At 42.5% G+C, this 22,779-nt stretch overlaps 2 protein-coding genes across 2 annotated transcripts; one reads left to right on the top strand and one right to left on the bottom strand.

Moving 5' to 3' along the window:
• The first annotated feature begins 347 nt into the window (after positions 1 to 347).
• asb14b (ankyrin repeat and SOCS box containing 14b) lies at positions 348 to 3,812 on the top strand. The gene is made up of 9 exons (XM_088369194.1): positions 348 to 607; positions 678 to 730; positions 1,525 to 1,656; positions 1,722 to 1,880; positions 1,958 to 2,203; positions 2,306 to 2,474; positions 2,548 to 3,082; positions 3,234 to 3,387; positions 3,465 to 3,812. The coding sequence occupies exons 1-9, from the start codon at positions 399 to 401 to the stop codon at positions 3,653 to 3,655; spliced, it is 1,848 nt and encodes a 615-aa protein (XP_088225320.1). The 5' UTR covers positions 348 to 398; the 3' UTR covers positions 3,656 to 3,812.
• LOC148401784 (dynein axonemal heavy chain 12-like) lies at positions 874 to 22,736 on the bottom strand. The gene is made up of 73 exons (XM_088369205.1): positions 22,648 to 22,736; positions 22,238 to 22,364; positions 22,115 to 22,141; positions 21,847 to 22,036; positions 21,710 to 21,779; positions 21,481 to 21,639; positions 21,201 to 21,396; positions 20,880 to 21,068; positions 20,642 to 20,795; positions 20,466 to 20,557; positions 20,218 to 20,396; positions 20,004 to 20,139; positions 19,783 to 19,908; positions 19,561 to 19,695; positions 19,302 to 19,495; positions 18,992 to 19,232; positions 18,725 to 18,910; positions 18,408 to 18,608; positions 18,137 to 18,331; positions 17,921 to 18,042; positions 17,700 to 17,835; positions 17,471 to 17,617; positions 17,267 to 17,386; positions 16,976 to 17,132; positions 16,696 to 16,868; positions 16,452 to 16,604; positions 16,129 to 16,368; positions 15,722 to 15,967; positions 15,525 to 15,644; positions 15,312 to 15,421; positions 14,998 to 15,181; positions 14,774 to 14,914; positions 14,609 to 14,692; positions 14,313 to 14,501; positions 14,085 to 14,204; positions 13,794 to 13,982; positions 13,556 to 13,707; positions 13,353 to 13,491; positions 13,115 to 13,281; positions 12,775 to 13,030; positions 12,386 to 12,682; positions 12,037 to 12,215; positions 11,678 to 11,870; positions 11,430 to 11,591; positions 11,056 to 11,250; positions 10,759 to 10,892; positions 10,525 to 10,687; positions 10,345 to 10,425; positions 10,093 to 10,269; positions 9,884 to 10,015; positions 9,692 to 9,781; positions 9,479 to 9,619; positions 9,162 to 9,403; positions 8,941 to 9,088; positions 8,709 to 8,854; positions 8,316 to 8,530; positions 8,032 to 8,224; positions 7,757 to 7,949; positions 7,504 to 7,676; positions 7,250 to 7,390; positions 7,000 to 7,158; positions 6,614 to 6,909; positions 6,284 to 6,537; positions 6,055 to 6,195; positions 5,826 to 5,963; positions 5,520 to 5,753; positions 5,253 to 5,441; positions 5,043 to 5,146; positions 4,765 to 4,969; positions 4,554 to 4,691; positions 4,363 to 4,454; positions 4,182 to 4,249; positions 874 to 3,985 (listed from the first exon to the last, which is right to left on the bottom strand). The coding sequence occupies exons 1-73, from the start codon at positions 22,734 to 22,736 to the stop codon at positions 3,795 to 3,797; spliced, it is 11,835 nt and encodes a 3,944-aa protein (XP_088225331.1). The 3' UTR covers positions 874 to 3,794.
• Positions 22,737 to 22,779: the final 43 nt, after the last annotated feature.

Genomic DNA, 22,779 nt, shown 5'->3' with positions numbered 1-22,779 from the left:
CACAATCTGTTATTTATAGTTGAAGAGCTATAAATATCAGTCGTGCAAGGGTGTCCAACTACACTGCTGTTTGAGTCCCAGAAGGAGCACAGCCTGACTGAAGGTAAACAGTACACTACAAAATCAACGTCTATCGAACAACCTGATTACTATTGCTATCGATTATGAAATGCTGATGTTGCCAGGCTAATCAAAATTGTTCTTTTTTAATGTGTGTACTTTCACCCTGGCTTGCCCAAAAAAATTATGCATGAATTTACCTGGAAGAGGAAGCTTTCTACACATTGTCTGCTCTCAAGTGGCCTGACAAAGTTGACTCATCCTGAATTTATGAAATAGAACCTCTGCATTTGGCCCACTTTTCCTAATTTATTGTCTTGTATGTTTTGGTCGTTTCTATGTTCATTCCAACAACAAGAAACAGATTGAGGATTGCAATACCTTGTTTGGCCATACATTATAGTTATCAACTGGACAAACAGATGAACGCAGATACAAAAGATGACATTTTTCAATCCGAAGATGACTCGGATGAAGATGTAACAACCCAATCTATAATAGAGGAAAGTCTCATTGAATACAGAAAGCTCAAGGGACTGAGTCCAAGGTGATTGTTGATGCAACATTAATTTCAGTGGTTATTATTTTTTGCCTCACCCTTTATTTTCATGTTGTAGTCATCTGAATAGTACCGAAGACCCTGATGATATATTCAAAGCGATTGCTGAGGGTAAGATGCGATTAACTCATGCACATTTCAGTGCCTTAAAGACACTAGCTATTGTTGCTGTTGCAAATTGCCTCCAAAACATTGGCCATAAACAAAAATATAATGTCTTTGGGAAAAACCTGAATGAGTGCCCATTTTTTTATGATGACAGGATCTACTTTTTGAGTTTGCACCGTAGACTACAATAACATGCTCTCTGTCAGGTCCTGATAAGTAACATGGCATGTGTATGGCTCATTTAAGAATAACTTGAAAGAACGTGCATTTTTGCATTCACTTTTTAGAATCCAATAAAAACAATTTAATTGGAGTACCGTGCTCATAATAAAAAGTTTAGTGCAAATTGAGAGTTGACCAGGTTTCATTGCAATGTACTGCATGCAAGGCACATCAAATATCAACCCCCACATAAAAAAAATTATAGATTGCAGCTCATTGTTAAGATAACTGTTATTTAAAATGTTATGTAAAAGTTTAGACATGCAGGGTTCGATTCCGGCTCCGGCCTTCCTGTTGGGAGTTTGGATGTTCTCCCTGTGCCTCTGTGGGTTTACTTTGAGTACTCCCATTTCCTCCTGCTGTCCTAAAACATGCATTGTCAGCTGAGTGAGTGTGAATGGTTGTTCGTCTATGCGTGCCCTACGATTGTCTGGCAACTAGTTCACGGTGTACCCTGCCTACCAAAGATTGCTCGGATTTGGGGGTTTTTCCTTATTTTTACTATGATCAAACTTGTGTGTCACACTCGAGGAGATTTCATGGACATGCCTTCATGTAATCTTGGCTTCATGCAGGTGATGAGGATGCACTCAAGCGACTAACTGAACAACCAGATAGACTTTCCAGAATTAATGAGCACGGGTGGATTCCTCTACATGCGGCTGCAGTGCAGGAGAGTAAATACATACTCGAGATCATCTTTTCAGGTATTGCCTTCTAATGTTTGACAACACGGCTTTTGTGCTCATGTCAACTCTTGTTTGGTTTTCAGCTTCACATTTTGGGGCTGCCCAGTGTCGCACATTCAAGGGGGAGACACCATTGTTTTTAGCTGTAGTTTATGGCCGTCGACAGAACTCCACATTCCTTTTACAGAATGGCTGCAACCCCGATATCCAGGATGATGAGCAAGATTCTCCATTAATGGCAGGTAGTTCTCGCATGTTTGTACAAAAAAAATGAATATTTTCCGAGACTTTTATGTATCTGTTGCTCCTTATTTCTTAGCTATTCTAAATGACCAGTATGACCTGGCAACATTATTGCTTCACTATGATGCTCAAGTGGATCAGCTTGGCCCGCTTGGAAGGACGGCACTGCATGAGGCTGCCTTCCTTGGCTTGGAGAACTTTGTTTGTCTGCTCCTTGAGTCTGGTGCCAACCCAAACGCTTGTGACATCAAAAAGAAAACACCACTTGCTCTGGCGGCACAAAATGGACATCTAAACGTGATGGAGCACTTGTTACAGAAAGGTACAAGATGAGCTGGAGTAAAAGGAAAGAGATATGAGCAGATTTGAAATGTATTTAACGCCCCTCTTACAACCATAAAGCAATTGAATATTTGTTTTGTAGGCGCAAATGTTGAGTGTCAATCAGAATCTGGCAGTATCTTGTTTGACGCAGCAGCATCAGGAAACCCTGATGTAATATCCTTGCTGCTGGACCATGGAGCAGATCCTAACTCGCCTTTTTACAGTGGCCATCTGCCAATTCACCGTGCGGCATACCATGGTCACATTCTGTAAGAAACATTGTGCTGTTCCATTTTAACTTGAACCTACAGCTTTGTTCTTAACTGACCTGTTCTTTGACAGAGCACTACAACGCCTCATCCCAGTGACAAAACTGTGTGCAATAAAGGAGAGTGGGATGAGTCCCCTTCACTCGGCAGCTGCTGGAGGGCATGCACATTGCTTGGAGTTGCTGCTCAAAGCTGACTTTGACCCAAACCAAATGTTACACCCGAGGGTGCGCCGCAACTATGATGATGAACGCAAATCTGCCCTTTCTTTCTCTGTTTCCAACAACGATCTTCAGTGCACTCGCCTGTTGCTGCAGGCGGGGGCAATGGTGAACCAGGACCCTATCAGTTGTTTACAGGTGGCAATGAGACAGGGCAACTATGAGCTCATTAATACCTTGCTGAAGTTTGGGGCAAACGTGAACTACTACTCTCGAGTCAACCCTACCCACTTTCCCTCAGCCCTGCAGTATGCACTAAAAGATGAAGTCATGCTGAGAATGATTCTGAACCACGGCTACGACGTCAAACGTTGCTTTGACTGCCCGTATGGTGATGGTCGCCATGACTCGGCTCCTTGGACAACATCGGTTATCAAAGATATGGTGGTGAGATGGGTCAAAAATGATACAAACCCAAAAATGTTTTGGATACATTCAGTATGCTTTACATGAAACTGGTCCAAAAAAGGTTGAGGACTGCAGATGTGGAGGAAACACATTCCCAGGATGTCTGATATCTTATTTTTTTCCCCCTTAGTTCTGTGAGGTGATAACCGTGTCTTGGCTCAAGCACTTATCTGCTCAGGTGGTAAGAATCATGCTCGACTACACCAACCATGTCACCTTCTGCGCCAAAATGAGGGAAGTCTTACAAGAGCAAAAGCAGTGGGCGCAGATCTGCCAAATCCAAAGTATGCATTTGTTACTTCATCAATCATTTTAGGCATTGCTGACCTCAGGTGAACTTGCTGAATTGATTGTTTCCCAGGAAATGCGCGAAGCTTGAAGCACCTGTGCCGGTTGCAGATTCGAGAGCATCTTAATGGACTCCGTTTGAAAGCATCTGTTTTCATCAGTTACCTCCCTCTTCCACCTAGACTGAAAGAGTACCTTCTTTACAAGGAGTTTGATGTTTACAGCAGGGGCAGTTTAGATACAGTGTGTTCAGTCACATTGTAAACACTTCAGTTTTATCATATAACCTATAGTTATTCTGAGTTGCATGAAATTGTCATTCCCTTTGTGATTAAGGGTCTTTGATGGGTATAATCCATCCTATACAACCTCTTGTGTTTCTCTTTTTTTTTTTCTTTTTCTGTCAGTCATCAAGCTGACAGAGTAGTGCCACACCACGTTTGATCCAGTGCTGAGGGCGCTTGGCGGTGGGCAACAACATTGGAATGACAAAATTGGTGGAGTGTCCCGTTGTAGAGAGGATGCCCCTTCTCTCGCTTGTCTTGTAGAGAGGAGAAACGTAGCGACTGTCAGATTCATCTGGGATGTCTTTAGCTGCATGGGGGAGAAAAGGAGGCTATGAAAATATGAAGACTGGCTGACAACAAGAGAGGTTAACTCATTCACTGCCAGTCCAGTTATAATGGATCTTTGATGTCTATAGCCGTCAATGGTAGTGAATGAGTTGAGATCCTGGAGGCATGCAACTGAAAATGGCTTTATGCCTTTGAACATCCAAATGCAAACTCACTTGGTTTGATCCAGATAATGGGCACTGTGTCAAATAGGATTTTGGGGTACTGCTCTGCTAAAACTCCACTGATGATAGAAAAAAAAACACAATTACATTTTTTAGGCTGCTTCTAAAGTTTTTGTCCTGCTCTTCAAATAATTATGATGATGGTAAAAGACCCTTGTGTGGTCCCGTCTACCTTTCTTTGTCCCATCGAGCTCCATCAAGAAACAACCCATTAGTGTAGACACCATCTTCTGGAGGCGTGTCTGACTGATCAACTGCTAGAACCTGAAGAATGAAATCACACCATCACCCATGGTATTGCTCAGAGAAGTCGGTTATAAGCAATTAAGATGTGACGTTTCGAAGAAAAAAAAGAATGTTGACCTCAAAATCAAACCCTAACAAGTCAATTGGAATATTGTATTTCCTGGCGTAGTTCTGCGTAGCTCCCGTTAGAAAAGCCTGGGTGAAGAAGAATCCCGAGAGCCAAAACACACTGGGCTTGCCATTATCAAACCAAACCTGCGGGCACATAGGATTCATGTGAATACCTAAGTGGACAAGACATCCTCATGTCCAGGCAATTGCCAATCACCTGCAAAAACTTGAGCCTTGTGAGAAAGTCATTAATGTAGCTGCCCAGGGGCTTGAGGCTCGGGTACGAGCGTTTGGCCCATTGCTCTGGAACCTTCCCCACCGCCAGACTATTTGCAATTCCCTCCAGCTCTGCATCCATCACAACTAAACCCTTGAGGGCCTTCAGCAGGTTCTGAAGACTAACTCGGATGGTACTACAAAGCCTGAGAAGAAGAAAGAGGTCAGGGGAGCATTTTTTACATGACATCAAATTACACACAAAGTGTTTGTCCATACGTGTTGTAGCGCTCCATTTCTTGGACAAGCACAGTGTTCATGCTCTCCTTGTAGAGTACCGGGTACTTCATAAGAGATACTTCGATGTCAAAGTTATTTGGAATCTGATGAAATTCAATACAATCTATTATAATTTTCCAAAATTTATGATATTCGTACAGTTAACCATTGTCACACCTGGAAATGGACAAATTGATATCTTCACCATACCTTATTGAGGATGTCACTGGCTATATCGTACAGCACATTGTCACTCCCAGAGCTACCTCCCCCCTTCGAGCCTCCACCCTGGGTGAGAAGCAACGAATCAAACAGCAGCTTGGTCTGCTGTAGGTCCTTTGAAATGTCCACATTTTCATGCATCCCAAAAACTTCTGGGTGTTGGGTGAGTGGAAGTTCCTGGTAGGCCACAAACTTATTGTTAGGCTTTTGGAAGTCTCACAAACCATCTCATGACTACGTGATGATACGCTTTACCTTGATAAATCGTAAGTAGTCATCGTAGGAAGATTTGGGGGGTGTAACATAGTCACCGCTAGGTGAGAAAGGAAATGAAGGCTTATCCACAACATCCCTGTTGTAGAAGTCAGCCAACATGGTGTTCAGGAGGCGCCGATCCCAGTTGTTGGTGACGCGGCCTCCATAGTTGCACTCTCCGGTCAGGTAAGTAATGGCCTCAAAAGGCACTTCATCGTACTGATTGATAAACAACTACAGAGGAAGAAAGAGGACGTGCCTTATGGGGCATGCGACGGGAGCAATTCTGTAAGTGGGAGTAACTACCTGGAGCTGTCTGATGCTTATGTGAAGGTCAGTCTCATTGAAGCCATACGGAATATTCCAGCCGAGTGGGCCAAACTTCCTTCTTTCCTGAACGAGTGCATGGAAGAAGCACAGGCCATACAGGAGCTTTTCCCAGACCTAAAACACATTACAGTTACAACGGTGTAAGAAATAAACGTATTGATACTAGAGTGTGGCCAAATCATTCAATCGGTAGCCCCGAACTCACCAGTTCTTTATTCGGGCAATTATTGAAGAAATTTTGGTCACAAACAGGATCTGACATGTACGACTGCAGTATGTTTAATCGTAGTCCTGTTGGCGGCTCGTTTGTCATTTTGACCCCGTTCTGCAGAAGCGTCACTGGAAACTGAATTCAGAGAGGAAGCAGCTGTAAAGCACAAACTAGAAAAAACCAGACTGCTCCACAGCTTGGCGAACATCACGTTTCACCTTACCTTGGGCGAAGGGTAGCTTGTGAGCCAAAGTCGGAAGTCTTCGTGGCATGTTGCGGGACTAAAGTCTTCGCAGATCTTCTCCAGGGTGGACATCCAGGACACAGCCAGATGACAGTTTTGCAAACACACCCAAGTCCCATTCTGCATGGCTGTACAGATCATTTTGAGAGCAATGGGTCCTTGGCCCTGCCCCAGAGAAATGGACTGGAAATTGGCCCCGCCCATGTCCTTGTCACCAGCAAACTTCAGTAAGCCTGTGGAGCGTTAATATGTCATCATCTTTGTGTGTCAGCGCTGCATGAAGTTTCAGAAGTAAATTGCAGAACCTACTAGCCATGGGATCGGCACCAGGGGAAAGTACAAACACCAGCGGGATGGTGGCGTTGGAGTCATTGTAGCTCTTGCTCAGGTCAAAGGGAGGCGGCTGAACAAAATTCTTCCCAATCTTACTTATCACATATCTGTGCACAGCTGGCACAATCTTGTCAGGCCTGAGACAGCGGACGATGATCATCTTCTGCAGTTCATTGAGTTTTTCATCCCAGGGTGAGGGCAAAGGAACACCACTAGGATCTTTGCTTTCAAAAACAGGCTTGAAAAGTTCTGGGCTTGCAATAAATGTATCTCTGTGGAATGAACACAATTAAAGTGCCAGTGTTTTTAAAAGGTTCGTTATTATTCAGAACAATTCATAAAACGTTGGTAAATGTTCTCACTTGATTCCTTTTAAGCCAGGAAGCTCGTTGGCTCGACAAATCTCATCCCAGCTCTTCTCTTGCAGCCAGCTCGGATCAGGATTAGCAAGGGTGTTCTGCAGGCCCACACCTCCCGTCATCAAGAAGACCAGGTCGGGGTACTCAATCTCACCCTTTGCCCTGATGGGAATGCCAGTATTTGTTTTATTTACAGAAGGCAGAATGATCCGAACGAGTCACTTGTTATCCCTAAATGGTTTGTGACACTCACAGAAGTAGGTTGCAGCAGAGAATGAAGGAGAAGAGAAGTTTATCCTTCTCAAAGAGAGACCGACAGACATTGCAGAACAAGTTGTAGGTGAAGTGATCGACCAGGTACATGATCCTCTTTTCCAAGATCTTGGACTTTTTGCTGAATTAAAAAACAGGAGAGGCTTTTCAAAACCTAGAAATAGCATCTAAAAATATGCTGTCAATTTCATCACATGATACCATGAAACGAAGAACGCCGTGTGCTTTCCTCACCTGTCTTGGATGGAGTTTATATAGAGGTTGACAAACCAGGTGAGAGAGTACTGATACATTGGGTCTATGTTGGTCAGGTCAGCAATGGTGAAGAACAGGACAGACGAGTGCTTGGCAATAGATCTGTAACACTCTCGGGACTCGGCTATCATGATCTCCGTCTCCTCTGCAATCTGGAGAATTCATGGAGACTTTGGAGTCAAAGAAATCCATCACATCAACACAGACCGCTTATGTTGAACACGGTTCTTGCCTTCTGTTTCTTTGTAATCTCATTGGACATGATCTTTGCAGAGTCCAGCACCTGAATGGCACTCTCATCCTCCAAAATATTTCCTTCTGAGGACGATAGCGTCTCAAGGATTCTGTCCTCAGTTTCCTTTAGTTGCCTGTTATTTGCAGCAGATTGTAAGATGAGTGCATTTCTCTCTTCTTCAAGCTCTGGCCTGCAAAGCAAATGAAGAAGAAGGGAGCTTTTAACAAAGAGACCAAAGGATTTGAGTGGAGGTTCAATAGAATTTGTCGTACCTTTCCTTGGCAACCACAATCCCGAGCAGTTGGTCCTCTAAACCCTCTGGGGTGATCATGAAATTGAGCAAAGACACCTTGGTGGCAAGTTCTGGTAGATAATGAGGGTTCCTCAGCTTTGTGGTGATGTAGAAGCGGAATTCCGGGGAGTACTCAACCACGCTTTCCCCCAATTTGATACATTCCACACCACCTGAGTGGATGAAGAATGACAGCAATGATGGTTTTTACATTATTTTCAATGTCAGGTGGCCCTTTTGCATCCGGGCCCCATTTTGTTTTACTTTGTTTGAAGGTTTGTTTGAGGAGAAGAGGTTCCAGGGAAGGGTCCAACTCTTCTCCTACATTTTCAAGCAATAAGGGGCTTCCAAACTGAATACAGTTTTCCAAAGTTCTCATGTAGTCATCATCCGTTAATTTGATAATCTGCAAATTGTTGTCTTTGTCCGAATTCTTCACCCACTTGTTGGCCTGACCCTGAGGGTCAATCATCAGAGGCCTGAAAGTGCAGGGACACATGAGGACAGTCCTGAGACTGAATGTTAACATGTTTCACAACACCATGATGGTAGAGGAAGAATATTTGGAGTTGTTACTGCTCTTCCTTCTGAGTGGCTTTGTAATTGACTCAAGCATATCAACCATTGCATGACCAAAGTTTGCATAACACTTCTCACCATCGACGTGAGTTACTCGTTATGACACCGTTATCAATCGAGAAAGAGTCCGTGGGAAGACCGGCGATATTCCACGCCCTAATCTGAATGGGATCTCCCAGGGTCTTACTCAGAGAGAAGTCATCTGATGATGGAATGTTCTTAGTCTATAGAAAATACATAATGACAACATACGTGCATGTTAGAAATGAAAGTAAAAGACTTTGTCAATAAAAATAATTAGAAGACTTACTTGACACAATTTGATCCATTGACTGATGCAGTCCTGTCTGAAGCTGGCGGTGAAAGCGCCCAGGTAGGCCATGACACCAGCAGAGATAAGAACATCCCCGGTTAGGTTGTCATATATGCTCTGCAGATCTTCAGCAGCCTTGGACCATCTGAGGAAAAACACGTTCACTTAGTGGCAAATTTTCATCTTTGAAATTCTTCTCATAAAAACAAGCGTTATACCTTGTTTTCTCCCCACCCAGACCACCGATGAGTTTCTCAGCTCTCTCCAGCTTCTGTTGACACAAATCCCTCTGGGCTTCTAGCTTGGCCTTCTCCTCAGTCTTCTCGGCAGATATTCTCTGCAGGTCAGCTAAACGGTCCATAACCTCCTTGAGTTGGGCTCTCTTCTCTGATAGTGTGGCCATGGCAGAAGCCAGAGTGGCCTGAGCCTCTGCTTGCTTGGCCTTTTTGGGAGCCACAATCTAAAAGCACAGAGGTAAGTATCCAAAGACACAAAAGTGCATTTACTTTTAAGAGCAAAAGAAGCCAAGTCCCACCTTCACCACCCTGTCATAGGACTCCATTGCTTTGATCCACTTGCAAAGGCCCTCTGCTGCTGAGGACGCTTTTGCCACCTTAGCAGGGTTGAAGTCAGGATTTGTCATGTAGGTAGTACGGATCTTTTGCATTGATTCCTCCTGTAGTAAAGACATGGGAGAGATGAAGTGAAGTTATTGTAACGCATTACAGAAATGTTTTTGGAAACTTACAGGAATATTGTCCTTGTCATATACTTTAAGATCCCTTAAAAAGTTCATGTCACCTAGCAGCTTCTTGCTTGGACCCCAGTAGTCCAAAACCTAGGCCATCAAGAAAAATTTATGGTAAAACAAATGTCATGTTTACATTGATGATACGTTTATGCAAAGATGATTAGAGATTTATTTTTTATCTAAACAAACCTTTTTTCCAGACCCAGCAGGATCTGCCACTTTATCCGGAGGTATTCCCTTCATTACACACACAGCTGACATCACCATCTTAACTCCAGCAGGAGGGTTTTTCATTGACTTCACAACCGTTATGTCAGCAGGCTGCAATTTAGAGGAAGGTCAAAGAGAAGGTCATGCATGACATGCAAGGTGAAGTTGTCTTTTCAGAGGACTCTCACTTTTAAGGTATTCAAAGCTGCGATTGCTTCTTCCAGGGCAGGGATGGCTTCAGCCAATTCACTATCACACTCATCTTTCAGCGCTTGAGCCTCAGCAGCTTGAACAGCCGTGGCCTCCTCTTCCACACGTACAAGTTTACTCGTAGCTTCAACCTCAACAGACTCCACTGCGATCACCTACATATCATCATGGTAGACTTTGCATGTAGACTTTCATAAAATGCAATTGATGCTAGTTAGTAATCTCTTTACCTTCATCATTTTATCGTTTTCCATCTGTGCCTCTTCAAGTTTGGGCTGTAAGACTACCAGCTCCCGTTTCATCTCACCAACCTGCAGGGGTACAATCATGGAGAAAGGAAAAACACTTTAAATTGTTACATATTTGTGTTTAGAACAAAGTATAAACTCCAGTTGTTGCATCTTGTGTACCTGAGATTCAGCAAAGGCTAATTTTTCCAGACCATTAGTGTATCTTTTTTTTGCCTTCATGACAGCATCTCTCTTCTTCGTCAGGAGCTGACTGAAAGCTGCCATGAGTTCCAGGTAGGACGTGGGTGTCACATAATTGTAGCGACCTAACTCTGCAAGGAATCTGCAAAAGAAAGATTGCAGCCAGATGCCAATATACTGTTTGAACTCTTACATTCAATACTCATGTCATACCTCTCTGAAAGCTGACTGGCAGAGGTATGAATTTTCTTGCAGATCACTATGACTTCCTTCCTTTCTTCTTCTTTCATTTCCAATGGATTCAGGAAAGAATTGGCTACCCGCTCAAGAGCCTCCTCTGGCCAAGGCTGTCAGGGCATACAGATAAAAATGTGGCTTAAGTGTCACCCTACTGGTTCGTAAAAGTGGAAAAACTGTCATCACTGTCAAAAAAACTGTCATCACTGTAGTCAAGCACATATTATACATATACCACACAATACAGAAAGGCAGCAGATTGAAAAGTCCAACCTGAAACCAGTTAATGGTGCAGCAATTAATAAGGGACGGAAACTGGCGCAGGCGATTGCGAAAGGCTTCGCCAATGGGACTGAAGGCCACAACGATGTGCAGGTTTGCCTTGCAGCGTGCCACAAAGTAGTTGAACAGAGTTAAAGAGCTCAACTCCACACTCTTATTCTTCGCTTGGGCAATGGGGCGTACTGTCTGGAAATGAGAAGAAAATGGGATTACGTCAATATATATATATAAATGTGGGTGTACCGACTGTGAACATCATTTTTGTGCTGGTCTATCATGAAAAAATCATCACAAAAATGGTGATGTGAACATTACAACAATTACATAATCCTGAGTAGTAGAAGGTACTTCAATTCATGTCATACCTCAATGATATCATGTTTCTCATCCGCAGCAAAGAGATTAGGCACCTCTCCTGAGTTCAAGACATTATTTACATCTTCGAGAAAAGCCTCATCTGTGAGCTGAGCATCACTAATCAGAAAAACGATCCTTTGACCTTTCACCCCTACATCTATGAGAAGCTTCTGTAAAAGCAAGTAAAAATGTGCCACATCACACTCAGAGAGCAAACTAAAATGTTGTGTATCCAAAATACAAGCACATTACTGACCTTGAGGTCATCTCTCCACTCAACCATGCCGTAGCTCTTTGAGATTTCAGGTTGGAAAAGATTCATCTTGGCAATGAAAGTAGCCAAACGAGTGATGGACTGGCGCCCACTGCCTCCCACTCCTACGAGAAGAGCATGCCCTCCTGGTTGCTTCAGCACACGGCTTATACGGGACAGGTGCTCCAAGAGATAGCTACATTAGACAAAATTTCTTAGGGGTGCTACACCAGCAGCATTTACAGTAGTTGTGAATTTATAACACAAAAAACATTTTGGAAGAAGAGCACTCTTAAAAAAAATAATGTATGTATGTAAAGTATCATTTGTTTTAATTTAGTCATGTTATGATGATAATTTACCGAAAGATGACGAGATTCATGCAGCTCTTGTTCATCTGGTTGTAGTCAGCAAGACATGACTCCACTACTACAGCAAAGCTTTCTACAGAGGGAACCTCGGCATACAAGCGTTCATCAGGCTCGAGGTCAGGGTTCATGTAGTCACCAAACAGTAGCGTCTGCATGTCTTGTTCGACCAGCTGACAAATAAGAACATACTAAATTACAATTGCACAACTGCTACAGTTTTTGAAACATCACAAATATTTATCTTAAGTAGTATGAAATAAGCTTAAGCAACCCAAATTATCTAACTTCTGACATCACAATAATGCACAATCAGAGCAATAAAAAACACAAGCCAACGTACGAGCCTGCCTTGTTTGAGATGATCAAACACCAGGTTGAAGCCTTCATTGAAGTGATCTTTGAGGATTTTGGTCATCAGCTGATAGAACCAAGCTCGATCCTTGTCATCCACCAGACGGTCATAAAAGACGCGAAAGACCTCGTGGACAAACAGTCGGATCATAGTGCGCTTGTTCTCCAGAGACTTGCTCTTCACAAGCAGACACCCTTGTATAACACGTGAGAAGTCCCGCAGATTAAAAGTGTAATGAGACTTCGCTGGTGTCGGAAGCAAGTTCTCCATGGCTTGCTTGTAGACCTTTGGAAAGACATTTGGGAAAGTCAAGTATGGGTAAGATAAGACTTGCTTGATAGAAATGTGAATGTGTTGGTCCGATTTTGAGGACTCACTTCCATGGTTGCTGTCACCGTTTGGCTGCCAACGGTGAAATATTCGGGTGGAAATTCGTTGTTCTTTAGATAGAACACAACAATAGTGGAGAAGATGCGAACCATGGTCTCATCACTGAAAGAATTGATGCTAAAAATGTTGAAGTGGCGCAAGAAGCGAGATGTCACAGCATTCCTGCCGCCACCAGGAGGACTCATTGCTGTAAGGATCTGAATGTCGACTAATTTGATGCCAGAAGTATCCTTCAGGTCATACCTGTCAAAAAATAATGGAATGTTCCAAAAGTGTTTTCTATCCTCTTACATTCAATGTCCTTTGTCTAGTGGCAACGGCTCGCACCACTTTTTGTGATCCAAAAACTGTCGAAGAAGCTCCACAGGCGGCTGAGCTCCAAACTGTTCCAGCGCTGGCATATTCACATCATCTACGAATATGAGATATTTTTTTCCCATAGGAGGGCCAAACACACCTTTCCTTCTCTTATCTAATTTGGCCATGATAATGTTCTGGAAAAGACCAAGAGTAAACAATCCAAGTTGTAAAAACATTCATTTTCGTCATAGGGGTTCCAATGTACCTGTGTTTGGTTGGCAGTGGTGCGGGCTGAAAAATTGATTGCGAGGGGTAAAAAGAGGTCTTTGTCCAGACCGTTCATCAACTTCTCCATGACATACACTGACTTTCCAGTGCCAGTAGGGCCAGCCAAGAGCAGAGGCCTGAGCAGAAAAAGTCGTTCACACAAAGTCATACCATTCAAATGTCCATGACCAGATAACATACATTCCATAGGTGATGCAAATGTCCATTAGGAAGGTGTAACGAACTGAGTCAATGGTCGGAACAATGATGTCCTGCACTTTGGTGGCTTTGTCTCCGAGGGTGACGTTTTTGATGGTATCATTCCAGTGAACCCATTTGCCTCTTCCTTTAAACTGAACAAGATATTACTTAGATTTGACTGCAGAAGAGATTCAAAAGTAAAAGACAAAGGGTTCTGCTTAATGTTATTCAGCAGTACCTCATAGAAATAGTCATACACAAGGCCTTTCTCATCCACTGGGCACTCCCATTTGCCAATAATATCAGGAACTAGATGATCTGCCATCTTCCCAGCCACTATATCCCGCAAGAACTCACTAAATATCTCTCTGCTTTTTGAATCACAACTGCCACCCACAGACCACACCAGGGAGAAGAAAAAGGCTGCCTGCAATACCAAAAGAGAAAAGTATTGAACAAAAGTAAAATAAAATGCATGTAGAGAAAATTTTGCACGAATAATATTGTGACAGATGATTAATATTTGTACCATGATCCAGGTGCGTATAGTTTTATCATTTTTCTCTGTCTTTAGTGGTTCAGTTAGCAGCATCTCAAACAGTCTACACAATGATACAGATGTGTTCCAGTTTGTTGTGGGCACAACTTCCTGTCAGCAAGAAAGTAATGACAACATTTGTGTTTATTTTGAATTGGTGAAAACTCCTTTGACCTTTGTTTTTGCATCTCGGTGAGTCTAGGTTGTTGTAATACTTACTCTGCAGTGTTTACGCACCGTCCTGAAGGAAGGTGGCAGAAGCCAGTGAAAGAGTTCTAGCAGCAGATTGTTATTTTCAGGACTCTTCAGAACATCAGGAAGTGTGTTCATCCAGGACAGCACTAAAGGCTCCCAGCCCAATTGGGAAGGTTCCATGTAGATCATACCACATCGACTGACTGTGGCAGGCTGCCATGGGAAATATATCATTGCCATCATTACATCAGACATTGTTTGATAATTCCTAAATAGATAGTTTAAGTTGTAGCAACATTGTAAAAAAACTCCAAACTTACAGAGGCCTGTGAGAGATCCTTTGCTTCAAAAATTAGACTCATCTGATTAGACATCTGAATAATTTCTCCACTCATTAGACAGAGCTGTTGTGTGAATAAAAGCAAATATAGTAAAGACAACATACAGTAAATAATAAATATACATATAAGGTATATATATATTACCTTTTTGTTGTCATCCAGCACAGTGTTCATACTTTCGATCCATAATGTATCTATGGGACCGTCAAACACTACCCATTTACGCTCTGGTGTTTCAGCTGATGCATACTCGCGAAATGTGTTGGCCACAATACCATCTGTCCACTAATAAAACAAAGGAAAATGAAAGATACAATACAAGAGGAATAAGATTATTGAGCTTTAAAAATATAGAACAAAGGTCCGACCTCATGAGAAACAAGATCAAACTGTCCAAAGAGCTGTCCCATGGTGATTGCCTTTGGGTTCAACGTCCTGAAAATGACCTTTTCTTCCTCTCCGTACCCTTTTTCATTCATCAGAATTAGTGTGTCTGCTAGAACATGGAGCACTTTGGTCTTTCCGGAAAATGACTCGCCCACTAGCATGAACCTGAAGCATAAAAGTTGTAACTTGCAATGCCTTGTAGATCCAAGTTGTGGGAAATACAGTACTTTATAGCCCAGAACATGAAATATAACACATCCAAATGAGGTGACCTGGAATTTTCAAAACACCATACCCATGCCGGACTATCATCATCTCATATGTCTGGATCATCTTCCCTATGAAGATTTGTGTTGACTGTACATTGTGTTTTTTGCAGCACTCTGTAGCAGCTTCTAAAAACAACTGCAGAAGATGGTCACATATATTACAGTATTGCAATTTTGTCTCCCAGACACGTCTGAGCCTGCATGGGACAAGACAAAAATAAGTAATTGAAACGTCTTACCTCATAGTCTGCCTCCGGAAGGGTGATGCCAGGGAACAAATCGCTGGTGATGCCATTGAACAGTGGAATATCATGGGAAAGAAACTTGGGCTCGTTAACATCTTTAATAGACCTCAGAAGCTAAAAATGAACAGAAAACAGTGATCAATAAACAGAACAAAAGGAGTTTGGGGAAATATTACGCTCATCACAAGTACCAGTATGTCCTCATTCTCATCAGGATACTTGAGCTTGAGGTTTCCTGCAGCCACAAGTACAGCTTTGACAGCTCTCATGCCATAATCGTAATGGAACTGAGAGGAAAGCTGCTCTGAACAGAGCCTGTAAGTCATCGCAATCTTGACTGACAAAGGCTTGGCATTGAGGAATCCATATGAATAGAGGGAGATCTCTGCTATCAGAGCATAGTTGGGGACCATCATGGTCACTGTTCGAAACAACACCTGAGGAAGATAAAAAGGCCGCTGTCGGGTTGAGCTATAAATAAAAACTCGAGTTATGATCAAATAATGGTGATTAATTTCTGACGCTACTAATTCCAAATGCACATTTTCAGATAAAAGGTTTGTGATAAAAGACCCCATAAATGATTCAGTTATAAGACCTTGAGGTTGTCCGGGAGTTCGGAGCGCCCGGCGTAACCGGGATTCATTGTGATGGACACAAAACAGTTGGGGTTGAGTTTAAGCATGGTTCCTTCAAAGTCAAAGTACTCCAACTTCATCTCAATAGCGCGCTGGATGCAGAGGACTTGCTGAGCCACTACAGACAAGACCTCAAGCTCGATGCGGTTGAATTCGTCAAAGCAAGCCCAAGCTCCAGAAGAAGCCAATCCTTTGAAAAACTGAAAAAAATGCATCAGAATACAAAGAGCTTTGTTAGAACCAGAAATCACAATCAGAGCAGACCTTTATTGTTTAATGTTACCTTGCCCATAGCAAGATAATCCAGTCCATCGGAACAGTTGAAGACCACACATTGCACAGCTAACGCTTTGGCCAGATCCTTGGTGGTTTCTGTCTTTCCAGTTCCAGCTGGACCCTCAGGTGCCCCACCCAAATTTAGGTAAAAAGCGCTAATCTGTGAACGCATGGAGTAAATTTTTAATAGTAATAAAAACAACTGTTGAAATACAAAATCAAGAAATGCCTGTCAATCCCGTTATTTCTACCAGAGTTCTGTAGCATCTGTCAGTAAGTGGGGTGATGACCAGTCGAGGAGAGTTGCCCAGATATTCATAGGCATACTTAACATCACAGTTCAAGATGTGAACTCGAACATCCTCGTTGCGCCAGTAGTAACGAAGCTGCGCTAGCCATCGGAAATCACTTTCATTCTCTACACCTATAAATTATACACGTGCAGTAAACAAATTTGTATTTTATTTTAACATAGTAACTGGAAAACACAGTTATAGCATCGTGAATATAGGCCTTCATGCCATGACGTACCATGCTCAATGAGCTCCAAAACCACATCCCTGGCATGGACATCAATTGTTACAAGTGCTCCCAAAGTAATCCGTGTTTGTTTGGGTAGTTGCCCCCTCACCAAACCCACAATGTCATTCAGCTGTATCTGAAGTCGCTGGAAGTAGTTTTTCATACCCTGCGATGTAGAGACAGTCAAAAACATCATTACCCGTCTTATCGGCTTGAAGATGTCACTAGATAAAGTCGGTTCCTGAGAAGTCAGACCAATTGAACATAACTTTTCACCAAATAGCTTTTCTGGAAACTTACTTCAGGCCCGGCCCTAATGGCTTCATGTACCTCCAGCGTCCAAAACATTTGTGAGGTACAAATGACCACCTGTCCGGGCCACTCCTTCACCCACTGATTCCTTGGGGCTTCAGCATAGGCCTGCCAAGACAACAATTCCACGATAACTGACTTGTATTTTGCATACACTCAACTTGTTGGGATTTTTATAGGAAAAAATCTCACCGTTCTGGAGAGAGCCACTACATTTCTGACACTGCGAATCATCAAGTCTTCCACCTGCACCAACCACTTCTCCACTGCTCCTTGGGCCTCAGCTGTCGATATGAGTTGAATAAGAGCAACACGCTCCCCTTCACTGCTGTACATGGCCTAAATTAAAAAGAAAAAGTGGATCTGATTAATCAACTGTACAGTTGTCCCAAACTGTAAGAAATACTATGTAATCGCCTACCTGGATATCGAGATTTGGTAGGAAGTCTAGCTTGGCAATACCCTCAAAGCACTTCCTCAGATGGGGCTGCACACGCAGTGGATCTTTGGTCTCAGAAAGAATTTCCAGCATTTCATCATTGGACAAAAAGAAGAACCTGGGTAACAAACAGTAATGTCACAACAACATTTTGGATTTATATAACTGGAAAACTGAAATGAAGTCAATTTTGTTTCATTCACCTTGGGAAAAAGAGACGCTTTTTCTCCAGATAGTTATTTAGTCCTTTCATGATGGTGTCCAAATGGGCGTTGGACTCTTGTAGTTTCTCTAGTAGCCCAGGCATCGAGGTTGCCTCCAGAAGCTGGTAGAAGACAATTTCATAATTGTTCTCTTCAATTTGTATCATTCACTGAGAAGTGCAATGTATTGTTATCATGCCGTAAGGTGACAATGACCTTTGAGTCTTGAACGCAATGCTGCATAATCTCCTTCCAGTTTTTGTCAACGATTTGGAAGAGTCGCCCTTCTTCCGGAATCTGCTGCATGATGTCGGCAGAACAGAATATGGGCTCAAGGTAGAGCCATTGTGCCTGCACCTTGAGCCACTCATCAATGGTTTCCTGGATACGAAGAAGACGCTCCTCCCAAATCTAAATCACAGGCCAGTTTGGTGAAAGCTATTCACGATAGTTCTTATTGTACTTTACATTATACGGGTTATGTAACCTTGATCTCGTTCTCAAGGGGCTTGATGAAAGGTGAACTCTTCATTGTCTGAGTTTTCACAATTTGGTCATCCAAAATCGCCTGGACTTCATCCAAAGCAGTCAAGATGGACACACCAGTGTCTCTGTAAGGCTGATGTTGGAGAGAAACACTATCCCAAACAGTCATCATGTTTTTCATGGTTTTCTCCATGGAAAACTCCTACATAGATCATTTAAGGAAGATATGTTAAGAAACCTATTGGTTTTTTTTTCAAGCACAAGTTGGAAAAAAAAACCCAACAATAAACAAACAACCCAAAACGGAAAAATCCTTACTTTACTAGCAGAAGCACTGATTGATTCAAACTTTTCCAGGTATGGAGTCAAGTTTTGTTTGAGAAATTTGCGCAGCGTTGTACCAGCGTCGGGAATGAGGTCATACCCAACGATCTCTGACATCTGCTTCCAGTGGCGATCTCTGATGCCCGGATTACACAGAACTGTCACTAAAGGGATGTGCTCCTACAATATAACAATAATTTGGAGTTAGAAAGCACAAGCATGACCTTCATGAGTGCATTTAACATAAGATACACTGGCTACCTTGAACTCTTTGACCTGCTCTAATACGGTGGAGCACAAAACTGAAGGACTTTCATACATGTTTGTAACTTCTTCACCATGCTGTTTTCTGGACAATCTCGTTGTTTTTTTAGTATCCTGTTTACTCTTGCTCTTTTTCAGCTGGAAGTGCTTCAACATCTTGACAGTGTCCCTGAAGAATTCATCCACTTTTACTTCTACACCCTCACCGTCTAGATCCGTAAACGAGCCATCCATCCAGCTATTGACAAAGAAAAGATTAAATGCAATACCTTAAATCACAAAATGCAACCTATGACTGAAGACAGACCTGCTCTTTGCGCGTTGCCACTTTAGTAGCAGTCCAAACAACTTCTGGTACTGTTCAACATTTTCTCTGATGACCTCCACTTCTGAGTAATATGTTTGCTCCCACTGATGAAACACCTCGTCTTTGTGGATGTCACTGATTGTTTCCTCAGCCTCCTGAAGAAGGTTCTGAACTGTCTTGACTTCGGTTAAGTACTGTAAAAATCAAAGATTGTTTGAAAAAAAAGCTAAATCCTGGACGCACCAATGCTTCACAGTACCTGCTGCATCATATCAAGCTCAGAACAGTGATGGAACTCATCAACCCTTCGTTGCAGCTTGGCCAGATGAATCGTGACCTTTTCCCTTTTGGCAAGCATCTCCTTCTCCCCTTTTCTCTTGGCTTCCTGCAAAACCTAAAATAACAAAAGCAGTATTTATCCTATAATCATACTTGAGTAGCTAAACACCATGATACAGACGTACATTGAATGTGACATTACCTCATCACTGAGTTCAAACACTTTTTGGATTTTCAGTGGCCACATAAAGACAGTTGAATTGAGTTGGAGGTCTTCAGGTTCAAATATGTGGACATCCAGGAGAAAGCTCAATCTGTGGTGAGCTTTCTGCCAGATGATAAGAGGAACAAAATTTGAAGATGTAAATCAATGAATCAAGAAGCTTTAGGGATTGTAAAATCAGATACACAACTAAATTGCACCTTTATCTTTTCATGAAGAAGTGCAATACTCTGTGTCTTAGTTGTTTCAATGTATTCAATAATTTTGGCCATTTCATCTGTAGTCTCTGGTACATTCAAAGCATTTCCTTGGATGGCTTCAAAATCGGCGATGATCCTTTCAGCAGAAAAAAAATTATTTCATGCAGTTAAGGAGCAGAGTGTAGGGACACATTTTAACAAGAATGAGACTCACTGTAAATTTTGCTGAGTGTGTTTAGCTTTCATGTTGTTGATGAGTATTTCAGCACATGTTTTGGCTTTTTGGGACAGTCCTTGGTTGAGATCCTCACAATACAATTGGACCATTAGAAAGTGCACCTTTGGAGGAAGGTTGCTAAGCTTCCTCGACAAGTCACGGAATTCTTCCACTTGCTGGCAAGCACAAGTTAGATCATGGACCGACATTCATCAGGAAGGAGTTTTCAATTTGTGAATCCTCACCTCAATATATTCAGCAAACGAGTGAGTTTCTTCCACAAAAGTCTCAACTCGTGTCTGAGCGGTTCCATTGACTAACCAGTCATAGTTGTCCACTACAAGATAAATGCACGTTAGAAACGCGAGATATAAAATAACTGGGTGAATGATGAAATGATTTAGGATCATGTTTCCCTCACCGTAATTCTGAAAGTATTGGTCAGGTCCTTCTAGATTCTTGCGCACAGTTGTGCTGACAGTGAATCGAGCCCAAGCGAGTGTGTGATCAGGGGCCCTGGCATCCACAAACGCAGATGTGGATTCCGCCAGCCATGATTGAACCGTCTGCACTTTCTGTGGAGCGATGTAAATACATTTTAATATGAACATTAGGATGGGTGGACTTGGCACAAAAAGAGCAATTCTGCATGAACTCACCTGCAGTGTGTTTGTAACGGCATTAAAAATTTCAAAAATATCGTCTTCAAGTTCCTGCAAGGTGGGGTATATTCCCATTTTCTCCTCATTAAATGTCAGGGACATGTGAAAGATGGGTAAGAAGTGGTGGTTGTCTGGGTGAAATGGGTACACGAAGGCCTCCACGCTTCTCTGAACTAGTGATTTCAGCTGGGAAATGGGAAAGGACAAAAAGAAATTTGAGAAAGTGTGCAAACCCTGTCAATGAACCAATCTGTGGAGAACAGAAGTCAAAGAAAAAGACAAGCAAATGTTGGATTATGTATGACGGCAGGACTCCACCTGATTGGAGATGAGGGTGCACGCGCAATCAAAGAAGGCCTCCATGACATCTTCTTTAACTGAGCCCAGTGTTTTTGGACTTGTTAATAAATTGATGACTTTAGGGAACCAGTTATTCATGATTTGTTCCTCTGCTGTCTCACATTGGACAGCCAGCTCTTTATACAACTCCTTGCTATCCACAGGTCCCAAAGCCCTGAAGAACAAAGACGCGCAGCTTTGCTCAACAGCACGGCCAATTGCTTCTTTGACGTTCTTTGCATTCGGGCCCTTTGCATACCTATACCCGGTGAGATTCACCAAGGTCATTGAAGAAAAGGTCGCATATCCAATTTCCAAAATGACTCGCATTACGGGATGTACAATGTGCAAATTCACTTTCATCAGGTTCCGGTTGGTGACAAAGCTCTTGCGCCGTGATTGGGAATATTCGAGAATGCTACAAAAGAAAAATGTTTTGCAAAGGTGCCAAACTCCTTAGAAATCATATGTGGCCATAATACACTCACTCAAGTGGAAGAGATGTCTTCTTTTCCGGAGGAGGTTTTTCACATTCTGGATCCTTCAGGAACGTGTCCACTTCAATGAAGACATGCCTTGTTGTCAGAAAGTGCACACACACACGCACACTGCTAATTTTCAATACCTGTTTTTTTGATGATAACATCGTAGAAGTTGTCGCTGACTTCCGTGAGGAGCTGGTGCAAGAGTTTGTTTTTCTGAGGGCTGTCTTTTAATTGAGGAGGGAGTCGACCATCCATAGAGTCCAACCACTCCTGTGGGATCGGAATGACTGGGCGGCTTTCTACACACTGCTTCAAGAATATATAATTCATCTGCATACAAGGAAATAGGTGGCTCAGCTTTTTCAAATGAACACACAGCTGGAAATTGCTCTCAAAAAGTAAACTCACTCTGTGCTTCCGAGCTTCACTTTGCATCTGTAATGCAAATGTTGAATTGCAAAATGTTATGTTTCATTTTGATTTCTTTTTATGTATGATTTGTGACAATTACTTTCGGAAGCAACAGCTTACACTTGGAGGAATCTGTGGCTCTGGTGATGGGCTGCGCACAAGTCTCCCCTTCTCTTTGTTCTGTTTGTAAGCCTCCACTGCTTGGGACACGGCCATGGTGGTGGCACTTTGCAAGAAGCCAATTGGCCTGCAAAATAATGAACAGTTGAGTGCAGCTCAAAAACGTTTTGTATTTTATACATTTCTGTAGCCATCATTTTTTTTACTGTGTATCCTTTTTACTGTAGGCCCTTTCCAAAGTTGGGGCAAAGAACTGGGGAAAATTAGGACAACTTGACACTGCTTGCGTGTGACTCAAACTACTGGGAAAAAATACTATGTGAGCGCACGCACGCACGTACGCACGCACACACGCACACGCACACACACACATACACACACATACTACATACATAGATACTGGAACATACGTTGGTAAATGGAGTCGTTGCTGTTGCACTTTCCTCCATCGTTGCTCCAAAAGTTGATTGTGAGTTGTTTGTCTCTGCTTAGCCCACATTTCTAGCACCAAAGTATTATTATAATTATTATTTAAGAACAGA

This window comes from Syngnathus floridae, chromosome 2 (assembly GCF_059516105.1).
Source record: "Syngnathus floridae isolate MCC-2025c chromosome 2, RoL_Sflo_1.0, whole genome shotgun sequence".
Classification (NCBI taxonomy): Eukaryota; Metazoa; Chordata; class Actinopteri; order Syngnathiformes; family Syngnathidae; genus Syngnathus; species Syngnathus floridae.
Note: the sequence above shows the minus strand (reverse complement) of the source record. Positions and strands in the feature narration are given on the sequence as shown.